At 38.3% G+C, this 15296-nt stretch overlaps 1 protein-coding gene across 1 annotated transcript in view; it reads right to left on the reverse strand.

Moving 5' to 3' along the window:
* Positions 1-15296, reverse strand: part of LOC139743877 (uncharacterized) — a 61722-nt gene that overhangs the window by 36266 nt on the left and 10160 nt on the right. The window contains exons 3-4 of the mRNA XM_071654340.1: positions 1174-1365; positions 589-672 (exon numbers count right to left, since the gene is read on the reverse strand). Coding sequence (XP_071510441.1) covers positions 589-672; positions 1174-1365 — 276 coding nt within the window. The remainder of the gene's footprint in view (positions 1-588; positions 673-1173; positions 1366-15296) is intronic.

Genomic DNA, 15296 nt, shown 5'->3' on the forward strand with positions numbered 1-15296 from the left:
GCCCGCTGCAACTAAAATTTTGGAGACATCATTCTTACATAGTGGCGTCTTTCTGCATTCTTTGTTCCTTTTAAATTCTATCATTTCATGTAGATTTTGCTAGGCCAATGAGATACATACCACATACAAACAGAAGAAGCATTTCAGAGTATGTGGTCCTGATTCTCATATTTTGACGATTTCTCGTGATTTTCAAATTACTTATACATGTAGGTGCACCTGCATCTCTTGTATTAAGAAAGCAAATACAGATTACAGATGTTTTCCAGAGTTGTTGAAGGTTCAAGATGTACAATTCGTGTCAACCCCTGTTATCCCATTAAACACTTTGTAATAGAATATACAACTAAATTGCTCATTATTTACAATACGATGTCTGTATTTTATCAACTTGCATCATATATTCAACATGTACACTTAAGTGTCATATTTCATACGATCTGCATAATGCATTTTCTTTGTAAAATTCTCTTCATGAAAAAGCTGCAGAAAAGAAAGTATGAAATTAATCAAGTGGGGTATTGAGAATGCAGCAGAGAGAATTGCATGTTCCAATGTGCAGTTGTTACATGTCCTTTTCATACTCACAGAAATCTTCTGCCTTTCAGTGTCGTTGAGGTTGTCATGAAGCTGTGCTTCCAGCTCACCGCATTTCCTCTTGTATTGCAGCACCTGGGAGAAGAGACAAATGATGCACAATGTAGTTTGTAACAAAAGCTTTCGATAACTGATTGCAGTTAAATGTTTAGCATTTTGTAAATTTGCCTCCCCTTTATACGAAGGTGAAAGTTGGCAATGGTCAAATGATATTTCAACTGATGCTGAATGATATGTAATTCTTTGTTATGTTATGTACACAAATAAACAAGGATGTTAGGTGCAAAATTAAGCAATCTACTGTCAAAATATTTGCTTAAAAAAAAAGAAAAAGATAGTCTGTACAGTATAAGCTATCTTCACTGCATTTATCTTTGGTTATAAATGTCATATCCCACTATGTCTGTTTCAAATTGAGAGAACTATAATCTGTTATGTATACCTCCGAAAGTAACCTCTACAGTCAGAGCACAGTGAAGTGCTCATGTCGTCCCACATACAGACACCTACGCGGTGATGACTGTACATACATAACGTAGACTATCCAAGTGTAGCACACACCCCGCCCTGGCTCACCTTTGCCTGAAGCTTCTGCACCAGCTGGGCCTGACGCTGCTGGCCGTCCTGGTAGGCCTGCAGCTTGCGCTTGTAGCTGGCGTGCTCATCCTCAAGCTTGCGCCGCAGCTCCACATTCTGCGACACGAGGCTCCGGTTCTGCTCCTCCCGCTCCCGCTCGATACCCGCATCAGCCTTGTAACTCTGCTCCAGCTGGGAGGAAAAAACAAAATATAGGTAAGAGTAAATTGAATTTTGTAAATATTTCTCTTACAGACAAATTAACCAACACTGATTGTGAAATATGGAGGAAAAATTCTTGAAATGAGGCAGATGGTAGAGGCAAAATATTAAGTAAAGAGAGAGCACATTTGACGATTTACTGGAAACCTCACTAATTCAACAATGTCTGTTTTTTCATGTATCTCACTGTCTACCTGGTACAGTATGACTAATAAATGTCAACTCTTTCACAGAAAATGCACACTGGAAACTCCCAACAATGAGAGACTAAATTACATAGAGGTACTTTTAACATCAACTGACTAAAAGCAAACAAGTCTATCTTGGTGGAAATCAAGACTTGACTTTTTGTATTTCAGACCCACACACAAACTGAACTGATCCAGCTATACAAAAACAGCTACATAATTCACACACAATAGTTATATATAGCATGTGTAGTACAAAGGTACACACTTCAGTGCTCGAAATCAATACAATTCTAATTTTATTACAACATGCATTTAAATCAATACAATTCTCATTTTATTACAATATGCATTCAAATCAATAAATGCAAGGGTCTACTGAACTTGTCTGTAAACTCACACCAAACCTCATTCTACTCCCTAAAATACTAAAACAAGATAGCATCATCACTGGATGAAAATAACACACTCACAGTTCGAAAACGCTTGAAGCTGATGAGATACATGAGTAATATATCAAAACTGCTCACAGGGAATGATCCTCACATGAGAAACTCTACTAAAAAGGCACTGCAAAATCCACCGTGTCGTACAAAGTTGTATATAGCCTTTCGTACAATGAATGAGTCTTCCCAAGCTGTGTCAAGCAATTAGCTAAAGCTGATCAGGTATACTGGGGCCAAATACAGTATAAGTGATGCATCAGAAGATTTTATGTTCCAAAATTAGACTTTGAAAAAGTTCAGCGATGAATCCCATCAAAAGGCTGAATGATCACAAAACTAAAATCACAGGCGCACAAGAGTTCCACGGGAGGCCCCTGAAATCCTATCATCGAGATCTGTGAGCATTTGTAACCCGACACGCTCTGCGCCAGCTTTTCAACAACTCTCAACAATGTGACTAATTTCTTCTAAAATGTTCATGGCTGAATCTGATAGCAGGTTTAGGGGGTATTATACATTGTATCTCCGTCCTCACACTCACAGGGTATAATTTGTTACGAAGGCAATGAGCAAGACTAAAATCTAACCTCTCTCATTGCCAGATGCACTACAGTACTGCATAAAATGTTAATTAATGAAAAAGTGACAGGCTGAGAACACTTTGTTGTCTCATTATCAAGATCACTCACAATGTTGTTGTATCAAATGTCTTAAAGCAGAAATCCTTAGAAAGTTTTCGACTCATTTGTGCATTGACCACTTGCACAATGTATCTTTTACTGTAAATGCAGTTAATTTTTTGTGGTGTACATTAATTTTCATGTATTTTGCGCTACTTTTGGCAAGCACAAATTTTAAACCTGCAAAATATCTTCACAATTTTCTCTGCACATTTTGAATAGGTTGACAACTGCATAGTGCAATTCAAGAACCCGCCAACATGTTTTTGAGCAGCTCAGCGCCAGAAATTAACTGAAATATCAACATTTACAGTATCAGAGAAGTAAATACAAGAGAAGCATGCTGTACACCAGCATAAATAGTGTCATACATGTCACATCCTAACTATTTTTAACATTTCTGCGCACACACACACACACACACACACACAAACAAACAAAAACAAACTAGCGGGATACAGGCTTATCAAACTCTTCATCTTGAACCATGACACATACAATTCAGTCAAATTGTATCATATTCATGTATTCCTGTTTTTATGGAATATTTTACTAATAAAAAATGACTATCAGATAAAGGTTTTTGTTTTCAAGAGGGCATCCATTTGCATGTTCTCTACACCTGTTCAAATTTACACGTGTATTCCATGGCATCCAATTGCCATCGCACCAGTGCGAATAAGTCTCCATCATACCAGCCACACGCACAAATAAATTACCAGTAATCTCCTAAAACACAAGAGCTGATTGAAACTAATTGCGAATGGAAATGACACACAAGCAATTTAAACAACGGCCAAATCAGCAAACATACACGTGACTCCACATATATCCAATGCCATTAGCGAGGATTGAGTTGCAGTGGACATGCCCGGCAATTATCCAATCACACTTGAATATTCAGAATGACATCGTCAGATCGGTCCACTCTTTCTCACTACCATTATAGGCACAAAAGGCGTAAGAGTAATCTATCACTTTGTGTGCGTACAGGTTGCACACTGCATGTCATCGTCCCATTGCACTTTTACTGAGCGAAAACTAATAACACCTTAACATCAACCCAAATATAGCATATTTTTCTTTGCAACACTAGATTAACACTACGTATTGAAATTGATGACTAGTTGTTTTTCAAGGTTAGAGCTTAAATTGTTCCTTTTTCAAATTCATATTGTTATGATAAGTGGTAGCACAGACATATTGCAACGGCTCCTCCTCTGCCATTAATCTTTGTAGCCAATTTGGCTGACAGAGTCCCGTCTATGCTGTTGTAATTAAGGGAGAGGGGGCTACAGTGTACATCTCCTTCATCACACACACACACACACACACACACACACACACACGGTGGTCTACGTGTCATTAAGCTGTGACAGGCCAGTAAAGGCACTGGTTGAGATTGAGTTTAATTAATCTGAGGTTGAAAGGGGAAAAAAGTGAAATTCTGCCTTAAATTTGAAATAAAATTTAACATCACTACCCAAACAGAGAAATCAGAAACAGCTGCAAGTTCATCTGCAGAGCTTCATAAAGAGTGAGCCCCACTGCAAGGTTTTCCTGTAACAGCTGCTACGAATATGAAATGTCAACATTGTAGTTTGGAATCCAATAAAAAAGATACCAGGTACTATAAATTTTTCCTACTTTTGGCGACAGTCTCAAACCAAACTGTTGTACACAGGCTGCAACTTGTACAAAAATAGCTACAAAACTCACCTAACCAATCGACCTATCCAACATCTTTTAAAGTCAAGGATTGCAATGCATTCTTTATCAACCAGTTTACTAGACACCCATATCTGAGTTCAGATCTGGAATAAAATAGTCAATGAAAGTGAATAATTCTACCAATTCTTTCGATCTAGATGCAAGTACATTTGTACAAGTGTAGACTTTGTATTTACCCCCTGCAAGTCCAAGGAATTCCAAAGGGACTGAACTGTAGCATTGATCATTGAACTCAGATAGTTATACAAGCTTGTTTATGTAAAGCTTGTTCGATGCTTTACAAAGTATAACTATCACTGGTCATTCATAGCTTCTTGGTCATAAAAAATCATTTTCTGAGAAACGGATTTGTATTCTGTCCCAATGCTTAATCAAACAAAGTCCACATGTTAAGTGTTAAGTGGTAACAGGAGTTGGTTTATCAACATACCATTCTTGATTTGTTACCTAGTGTATCTTGAATTAATTGCTACTTTGTTAGTTTGTTGCAGGGCCCCCAAGTGTATAAACCATTGATGGGGCTACCCTGGGTACAGAAAAATGAATAAATAGAAAAATGAATAAAACTTGTCAGTATCATGAATTATGATGTCAAAATGCTGCCTCCCCTTGTCCTTATTTCACAGCATGCATACACTGAGCTGTTCAATGGAAATTTCTGACACCAATTTGAGCACATGGTATAGAAAACTGCAAAATACTATGCATGCTTTACCTGTCTAGGAAGTCAGAGGTCTACTGATATGCATGAAATGGTGTGGCATTATTTTGTGAATGTAAACACTGATCAGCTTGAGCGGTCAGTGCAGATAGGGCCAGTCTATACACAGCCAATTCTCAAGCAGAATAGACAGACAACAGAAAGATACAGTCATATCAGACAGATATTAGAAGCAACAGTAAAAACCTTGGCCATTGATAAATGCCGTCAAACTTTTGATAAAAATACAAACATGGACTGATACGGACCATCAATGGAGTCGAGGGAGAGCTAGAGTTCATTCAAAAACATTGTTTGTTAGTCTGTTCTGCTCGAGTGGGATTTTACAATCAGAACAAAGAGACTGGCAATTGATTGAATCTTTTATTTCCTCCAGCTCAATCTTTTTGTGCGCAAGCAAACTACGAGTCTCACCTCTACCACACGCTGCGATGTGGACAGAATTTACAAAGAGTTTAACTATGTACCACACATTTATCAAAGGTTAAAACAAGCTTGGAAACTGTCAGAATGGGACTCAATGGGTATTTGTCATCCCCTCTTTAGGAGACTGGGCATCCTAAGTTACAGAAAAAATGCTGCCTACAAGATTTTTTTTTTCTTTTGGCCTTCTTTTTTCCCCCGAATTTCAAAAAATGCACCATAGTTACCACATCCCTATTTACAGACTTCTTTGAACTCTTCTTGACCTACATCAAAATGTGAGAATAGCATGGTAGACCCAAATGGAAGTACATTACAAGAAACCGGTGACACAAATGCCCGTAACCAAAATGGGAATGAGCATGTTATGAGAGTGTATCTAAGTCTTTTATAGATGACACATAATACATGTACTTTGCATCTATTGCATTGTCCTTTTTTTTTCATGGCAGAGGAAAGATGATCTTTCCCAGATTGCATTGGTGTCTAAAGTCCTCTACACTGCCATGGATACCATCCCTTGCGAACCAGACACGTAAATGTTAAAAAATGTATCAACTCAGGACACTGCCCAAATGAAAATGTCACCTAATCTTTTTTTTTTTTTCATACCTGTCCCCCCCCCCCAAAAAAAACAACAACAACAAACAAACAAACAAACAATTGAACTAGACAATAATCAGACAATGGTAGGTGGTTAAGATAATGATGAGTGAAAAAAAAAGCACCTCTTTGGTATCACAGCTGGCATTCACCATCGTAATATATACATATTGCTCTGCAGCATTTTCTTCTGGGTCTTCGTCGAAGTCCATCCCCTCATGGGGACCTAGATGTTCCTTTTCATACCAATCTGATTGATGATGAGTGATGTAATTATCGCCATCAATGTAATCATTGTACATGTTATGTTTGTGATTGTGGTCTTCGTTATCAAAGTCCCCATCAGCCTCGCCATTAGCGTCGCGCGCGTCGTCACGTTCGAGATTCTCCGCCTCGAGTTCGTCCTCCTCGAGGGGCGTTTCGAGCTCCATGGACCTCATCCGCCCCTCTTCGTACATGGGCATCTTGGGGGCGTAGCCCACCAGGGAGGAGTGTCTCCGTGGCGACAGTCTCTCCTGCTGGGTGGGGTTCGGCGGCAGGTAGGAGAACCCCATGAGGCTGTAGTCGGAGTGCCGCCGGTTGTGGCCGTGCTGATCCAGCAGGTGCTGGACGTGTTGCGTCAGCTCCTCGTCCGTCGCGTCCGCGTACCGCGAGTCTGTCTTGCGGATCGTGTCTTCCCACTATCGCGAGGGTGTGCGTGTGTTTGCGTGCAAGGAAAACACTTCAATTAGGTCACATGAAGCCATTTCTGTCTGAAGACTTTGCAGTGCAACTTATTGAACACGACCCAGGCCACCCATGCTTAGTAAATGGTGCCCTCATTATATGTCACTTTTGAGCATACATTTGACCTGAATGATAACCTACAATGTAGGTGTATCGCAGTATAACACTATCAACTTGCTGCATCAAAGAAGATTTTAAAATGAAATCACACCGCGGAGCAACTAAGTTATATCGGGCTGAATATGCTACCTTTCCATAATTTGTTACAGAATTAATATTGGCAGATAAGCATAAAAGTGAAAGGAAAATATTGTCATGCCCTGTTTTTTCTAATTCTTTTGATAACTTTAGCTTTTTTTGGTTTGCTTTTTTAAAGCTTTACTTTTTTAAAGCTTTACTTTGTACTACCACCTACACAATCTGTGCTATAATTTCTCTGTGAAATCAAAATGTTATTTCAACAACAAATGATTGATGAACTTTGACAAGATTTGTTGAGTACTTTCTCTGACTTCTTTGAATAACCCATTCACAAGGAGTTTCCTCTGCTGTATTTAATAAGAGATTTCCACAACTCTTTATTTTCATGCCTTCGGGCTCACTTTGCATTGAGCATTGCATCCTAATTCCTGCATGAAATGTGCATTGATATCTTCATCACCCACTTCCTTGCCACCGGCTGACCCACTTTTGCACTGCAAAGTTTCTTGACAGAAAATGAACCATGACTTTGTTAGTATCTCTCACAACACCTCATTATCTTTAATTCTACAATCAGTCACTTTACCTGCATATATCTGATCACAACTGTAATGGTGCACAAGACAGATATAGTCTCGTTGAAGAGGGTTTTTATAAAAAACAACAAAAACACACCAAATAGATTAACATGAAAACTGTGCTGCAGTCAAGTTGGGGGTCACAACAAACATCTGTGCAGTGTCAGTGCTTTGTGTGTTGTGAATGATCACCATAATACCAAGGGACTTCATAGACAGAGCAATGGATTTTAATGCCACTGGCAATTGCACTGCACCAATGTATCAATTTGTCAGCTCTGCACAAGGCCTGAGATTGTGCCATAACTTTTACTGCTACAGCCGTGGCCATGAGAAAAAATAATAATCTCTTATTAATTGCCATTCATATCTCATTATGGTGAAAACTGAGCACTATGCGGCTGCATCATGATGGGAGAATCTAATCAAGGCTGTTTTAATAGATTGAGAAGCATCAAAGTTAGGGACTTTCCACACAGGGCCGACCACACAGCTACTCCTGATTGGATTGGAGTGATAACTACAGGAAATTAAAACTGGGAAATGCAAGGACACAATTTGAACACACAAATGCACAAACAAACAAACACAACTGGACATATGAAATGAAAAGAGTCATATAAAAAAAACAACAGAAACAAAACAGACTGAAAGAGAACGATCCTAATATATTGAGAGAAAAGCAGCCACAGAGCAATGCCAATAAAGTAGAAAAGGAGAAAGAAGAGAAGACACAAAAATACATGTACTATGTAACTGCAGACAGGTAAGGTGGGATTAAGTATCTAGATAGGATGAGAGCACATTACTGCATACAGAACCTTGTATAACACAGAAACACACACTCAATAAGCCTGCTTTGTAATTCAATACCAAATATATGGCTCTAAAAAGTTATTGCCCACTCTATATCAAGGACAGCTATTATTGGTGTTTCTGAATATACACACACAGTGCAGAGCTAGTATCCGACACTGGGTTATGCTACATTTAATTAGTATTTATGCATGGGTATGCAGATATTGTGAACTACAAGTCTTTGCCCAATGCTTTTGGCATTTAATGATTACAAGCTATATAACCTTTGCATGCCGGAGTTTCTGATGGAATGCAGAAACGTTAAATCATGCATACAACATAAATACCCTCACTTTGACAAATGCATTTGGCAATGAATGAATAAAATGCTGATTAATGGCAGAGTAAATATTAACAAAGTTATGCCATGTGCCCACATACAAAGTGTAAATAGTTGTGGGTGTAAACAGTAACACACCTCTGCCACACTTCATAGTAGAAGGTGATATTTTTGTGCATGGAACAGGTAGTGAGTACAGATAATTCAATTTTGCATGCCATTCCATTTTTCTTTCTCACATATATGTGGGGATGTATGATACATACAAGTATTTCTGTGGGTCAATTTGGAGAATATTTCATTTTCAGTGTTATAGTCAATGATCATATCCACCAAGAAGAATGTACTGGTAGCTATTCACTTTCACTGTATCCAGAGGTTTTAGTTCATACCTTCTTCATCTCAAATACCCCTATCATCGGTAGTAACAGAAAGTTATGAGAGGGACAGAATTAGTTAATCACAAAGTTAGGAATAAAGTGTGCACACTGTTGGTGTCATTAGTGATTTAAAACTCCATTGCAACTTCTACCTTAAAAACTTTAAAAAAAAAGAAACAAAAAAGCAAAACTAGCATGGTATATAACTGTAGACATATGAACAAACAGGTGTTTACTTGATCTTTCTATTATACCAATCATACACAAGGTAAATAATACTACTATCATAAATGTCTGATATCAATGGTCCTAAACAGTTCAGATGTAAAAATTTGTAAAGAAATACTTCAGGTTTTGTTTTGTTTTATTTCATTCTACCAAGAGGAACATCACTTGTAGCACTGTGCATAATTATTCATAATGGCAATTCTTCAGCAAGCACCAGGTTTGCATAAAATCATCACAAGACTACGTGAACTGCACAAAAGCTAACGTTCAGTAAAATTTGAACTAGATCATAGCGTTTGCCATTTAGTTCCTCAATGACCTAAAATCTAATGCAGTATATTGCTGTTTTTATATTCATTATTAAAGACATAAAAGGAGTTCTGTTTAAAATACCACAAGTGAATTAATATAACATATTAACATAGTCAAGTTTGGCTTTGCCCACAAATTCATTGATATTTTCTTCTAATTTGTCTCTTTGCATTTGTGAAATGATGAGCTTGTTTGCACACAAAAAAAGAAGAAAAAAAAAAAAGACTGACATCTATAAATGTTGTATGCAGCACAACATAAACTTGTACATATCCTGAACTGAATTTCTTTTCAAGTTTGGTTTGGAAAATTCAAACATATTCTCCAAACAGTAAATATTTTTATCTGAAAACATCCAATATCAGATGACAATCTCTCAGTTTATGGAGAACAAGAGTGTTATTAAAGTTAATCCTGACTAACAACAAAAGCGATCAAATATTAATTGTAATTGAAATGCTTTTTAATAATAGACATGTGGTTAGAGTGCAAAGTGCAATGAGGTCGTGCATAAAACTTGCTTGCTGTATCCGCGATTTCACCCATCCAGGCTCGTCCCTGTGTCCCAACGCTCTCCTCTGATGTTGATCCATCTCGCTCTTAATCTCTCTTTATCAAACTAATCCATTAATTCAGTAATCCATCGTGTCAAGTAGTTCTTGGTCTGGACCCTGCCACTCACTGCATCCAAGTTCAAAGGCACTTCACTTTCACCGCGCCGACAGGTGACTGCTAAACACGGCGTGTTTACAGCCAGCCCGTTAAAGTCAAATGCCTAATCATGGCAGGAACCATTCTACTGCACTGCAGTTGCTTTTTATTGTACATACTGATGTACATGTAGCGTCCCTTACAACAGCATTGACAAAAGGTCGTATTGATTATTTAAATCAACCTGTGTGCCCCACCACAATGCGTAAAATTAAGCGTGTTTTTCTCCCGATCGAGATCGGCAGGTAGATGATTAGAATGAGAATTGACAGGGGCTACATCTGGAAATATGGATCACGAAGGTGAATGCCATTTTCATACATTTTGGGACATCACCCGTTTTCTCTACTTCTCATATTGCAACAAGTTGGTGTCTGTTGAAATACTAGGCAGTAGCTTCCACAGAGACAAACTTATTGTGACATTTTAATCTGACTGAGATGTAAGTAGGTTAACTTTGCACCCCTTGAGGAGCATGATGCTGTCTGGTGACAAGTGCCTGTTTCAAAATTGGTGAGAATGAAACATTCCTTCACCTTTAATCTTCTTTCATCTTACAACTGCCATATTCTTCATCTCGTTTAACTCTCACTGCTCAAGTCAGGGACTTTCAGATCATACAGTCAAAAGGTGTTCCCAGGTATACTCTTCAGTGTCAGGAGCTTCCTGATTGGCTGCCTGGCTTTTCATGAATATGCATAGGCAGCCTGTTTAACCGTTAACAGTTTGGACTCAGCTGGGGGGTCACATGATTGAGAGGGATGGCGTCCCCTCCCCCTTCATATGCAAATGAGATGTTGAGGGAAAGGCACTTAGGAGCAATCCTCTTATAGGAAGTGGAGGGGGATTATTTTTTCGGAAACTACTCAAGCAAGAAGGGGTGGACAATTGGTCAAGCTTTGTGCCGCTGAATGGACTGACATCGTTCCACTGACCAGGGGTGATCAATGCAGAATGGGTACAGGTTTTTGTTTGGGTGCGAAATCTACATTATCATCTTGAATAGAAGACATTATAGAAGTAGAGGGGGTTTAATCAAGGTGGGTGCTGACCTGGCCATTGGAGGCTCATATGAAATGATGATCTGCACCAAAAGCAAAAAGTGAAGGTCATATGAGTTTCTGGAAAATTATAGTGAAAATGCAAACTGGGCTACAGAAATGTAGGACATCTGATAAGATCTGAGAAGTTTGAATCTGTGACTACAGGTGTCAGAATAAATTTTTCTTTATCCCTGCTCGACATTCTGAATCACTCAAACCCACCCAATGCTGGTTACTTTGATCAATCAACTATGATATAATCATCGTTACTACGACTATATGACTAAATATTAAAGAGATTCATTGCCTTCTCCTGTTGTAGGTGATATGACCGATCTAGAATCCTCCTTCTCTCTCTCCTTGTCCTCATCCTCCTTGTCATAATTATTATCATCATCATCATCATCATCATCATCATCATCATCATCGTCATCATATCCTCATAATCATCATCATAATAACATGGTATTATTGATCAAGGGAGGTCCCTCTTTGGGATTACAGTGCACTCCCATTAAACAACGAACACGGTTATAACGAAATTCCAGTTACAACTAAGTAAAAATTCAGGCCGTAACATCATCAGCTCTACATTCATTTTTATTGTTTATTTGTTCGGTCGTAACGAAGTCTCGATAAAATGAAAGAGAACAGCTGGTCACGAGGACTTTGTTATAACGGGAGTCCACTGTACTACTGCTCTACCTGAGGGACCTCTCATTGTTAATTTGACCACCCTGGAATTGCCAGGCACCCATTTATACAGATTGGTCAAGAAGGACAATTTGGGTAAAATATTTTGTCCTTATACATGATGATCATGCTGAGCAACATTCGTACCAAGGACCACATTTTCTCTTCTTCTATTCAATGGTGGTTCAAACTTTGCACATTGTATACTGGTGCTATTACAGGGAGTACAATAGAATTCCAATTGGCACAAAAAAGAGATTTTCTCTATTCCTAATCAATGGTGGTCCCAGCTTTGAACACTGTACATTATAGAAATGCAAAAATTCCCAAACTACACACTCTGAGATTACTATGCATAACTTCAAACAGGACGTAGTGGACATTTACCATTCACTAGGTACAGAGTTACATGTACAAAAGCATTATAAGTATTGATAGTGAAAAAAAAAAGTGTAAAATACAATGAGTAAATGTCCTACACCTGAATTTCAGGAAAGTAATGCGGTATAGGCCTTCAATCAGGTATTGAGACGTAATAGTTTTTCAAATGCATGCCTAGATGCACACCTGCATAGCGCACTTCATGCACTCATCTCTGAGGGAAATTCTTGGTACCACGGATATACGCTTACATCAAGGTCAAAGGTCAGACCAAGGTCAAGTGTAAGGATCATGTGATTCAGTCATAATAAAATGATCAAAGGAAGACTGCAGTCGTGGAAACCATGAAAGCTGGTGTGAAAAGGGAAACCAAGGATTCCAGCAAGGAAATCACCCTGGCCGACTACCAGAACACCTCAGGGAGCCCACTGGGTCTACTGCATACTTTAATATTGTACATGTACTGAACTCCAGGAAAAACAACAAGATCAAATGATGCAGCTCTACGAATACATTGCGGAATGAGAACATTTCACGATTTGTTTTACAGTGTCTACAATGCTGTTCCAGGTGTCTGGGCAAGTGGATACAACACTTGAAGACCAGCCTGGAGAACAGAGTTTGCTCAACTTCAGCTCTTCAGAAGTGAAAAGAGGACAGCATGTATTCTTTGATGTAGTGTGCATTTGTTGTAACTCGGCCACTTCCCTTGCATCTATAACAGCAATCGTCTTTCTAAATCTAGTTCGTTAAATTGATTTCCAAAATACATAAGCCTGCCAGTCTTCTTGTTTTTCTGATTTATGTCAGTTGAGTGACGTGAAATTATCTTGTGAAAATATCGCCTACCATCACAGAAATGTAACTGTGCTCACTTACAGAAATGTAAAGTCTGTCTACGTGGGAAATCACTCAATTTTTCTCATGCAAAGTGGTGATACTTATTTCTCATTTACCAATGTGATTCTTACTCATGAATTGTAGCAATTGAGAGATTATATCTGAAATGCTTGTGAAATACCATCTATACAAAATATATAAATGACAAATTACTGTACAATGCTGAAATTGCATGATCTGATTCATCACCATATTGCATTAAATACTTGCACTTTGCATGATTGTATGTATACGCCCTCTCATACTACCAGTTCATATAAAGGCACAGATTGTGTGTGCACATACTTATGAATTCAGGTTGGGAGTTTGTGAGTTACAGTATGTTGCGTTCTGCCTCACTACAAGCAGAAGACCAGCGTCTCCTTCACCGAGTGATATATTGTGAGCACTCCGCCTCGACAGCTTCCTTTCTATTAAAATCATCTCCTTGGTCAGCCAGTCCTCATGATTAATGAGACTAAATACACAAGAGTGCACTCATCGGGCATTCAAACTTTAACTCTCCCGAGGAACGGAGAGATTGTCAGACAGACCAAAGTTCAATGACGAAGTGTGCTTTTATGCAAACTCGGAACATCATTACAAAGTGATTCACTACTAATATAATGTGAAAGGCCTGCACAAAAGGCTACATACAACGTAATTTGGACCATAATGTACAGGACTGTTTGCTTTCTTGTTTATGTGTTCATTGTTTTCACTGGCACATTGCCAAGAAAACTGTTCTGAATCTAGTGGAAAAAAAAAAAACCTTCAAGGGATAGCACAGTATTGGTGGAGATGAGAATTGGACTTTTAACTTTTTGCGAGATACCAAGAAAACACTTATGAAATAGCACAGAGCTAACCATTTTAAGAGGAATTCAAAGTTTATTTGATGAAAATCGGGTTTGGAATGACTGAAACATCCAAAAACAAAGTAAAACAAAGCGATCGTAATAAAGTGTGGGTCCCACACTTATTAGAATCGCTCTGTTTTGGATATCTCAGCCATTTCAAAACCAATTTTCATCAAATAAACATTGAATTCCTCATGGAATTACATGCTCTTTCATATTTCATAAGAGGTTTCTCATTATCTCACCAAAAAAATGTTAGGAACCTGAAATTAGGTCTCAACCAAAACTATACGATCCCTTTCACACTATACGAACAAACAACAGGAAGTGGTGAACTCACATATGACTAGATACAAGTTGTATCTAATAAAAATGATCGTTCATGAGCATGACTGCACAAAGAGAGCCTACAATGTTCTTCACATCAGCCATTCCACTTTCAGTTTTAACACAGTGCTCTATAAAAGCTGGCTTCCTTGCACTATTAAATACAAGAAAACTGTAGGAAGCTACATCAAAGTAATGGGATATACAGTACAGTTTGTATACAGTAGATGCTGCAGAGGCTACAGATGGGCTTCATGCTACTGAAGTCATAGAGTACAGCTTTTAAACACTTATCGAAAGAATATTGCATCCCATGTACAGCTGTAATACTTTGCAGCAGGTACTAAAATCTATAATGGAACAACAAAACAGACTGTAGCTAGCGTGTGGATCAGCTGTAACAGTTTATGCTGCCACTTGTATCATACACTTTTATATCTAGCTTTACCACTGAAGACTGCACACATAGCTGTATACATGGCAATATTGACTATTCATGGTACCAAGAATAATCTCAACTTGAACCTAAAGTGTACTTTGAAATGACAAGATGAAATTTGAAGATTTACTCCTTACCATGATTTTAAGAATCAGATGGACCTTGTTCACATTTCTGAGGTATCAGTCCCGAAGTTTACATCCTGAAGCATAG

The sequence above is a fragment of the Diadema antillarum genome, unplaced genomic scaffold (genome assembly GCF_040938485.1).
Source record: "Diadema antillarum isolate AM-2024a unplaced genomic scaffold, OU_Dant_1.0 seq00001117_RagTag, whole genome shotgun sequence".
Lineage (NCBI taxonomy): Eukaryota > Metazoa > Echinodermata > Echinoidea > Diadematoida > Diadematidae > Diadema > Diadema antillarum.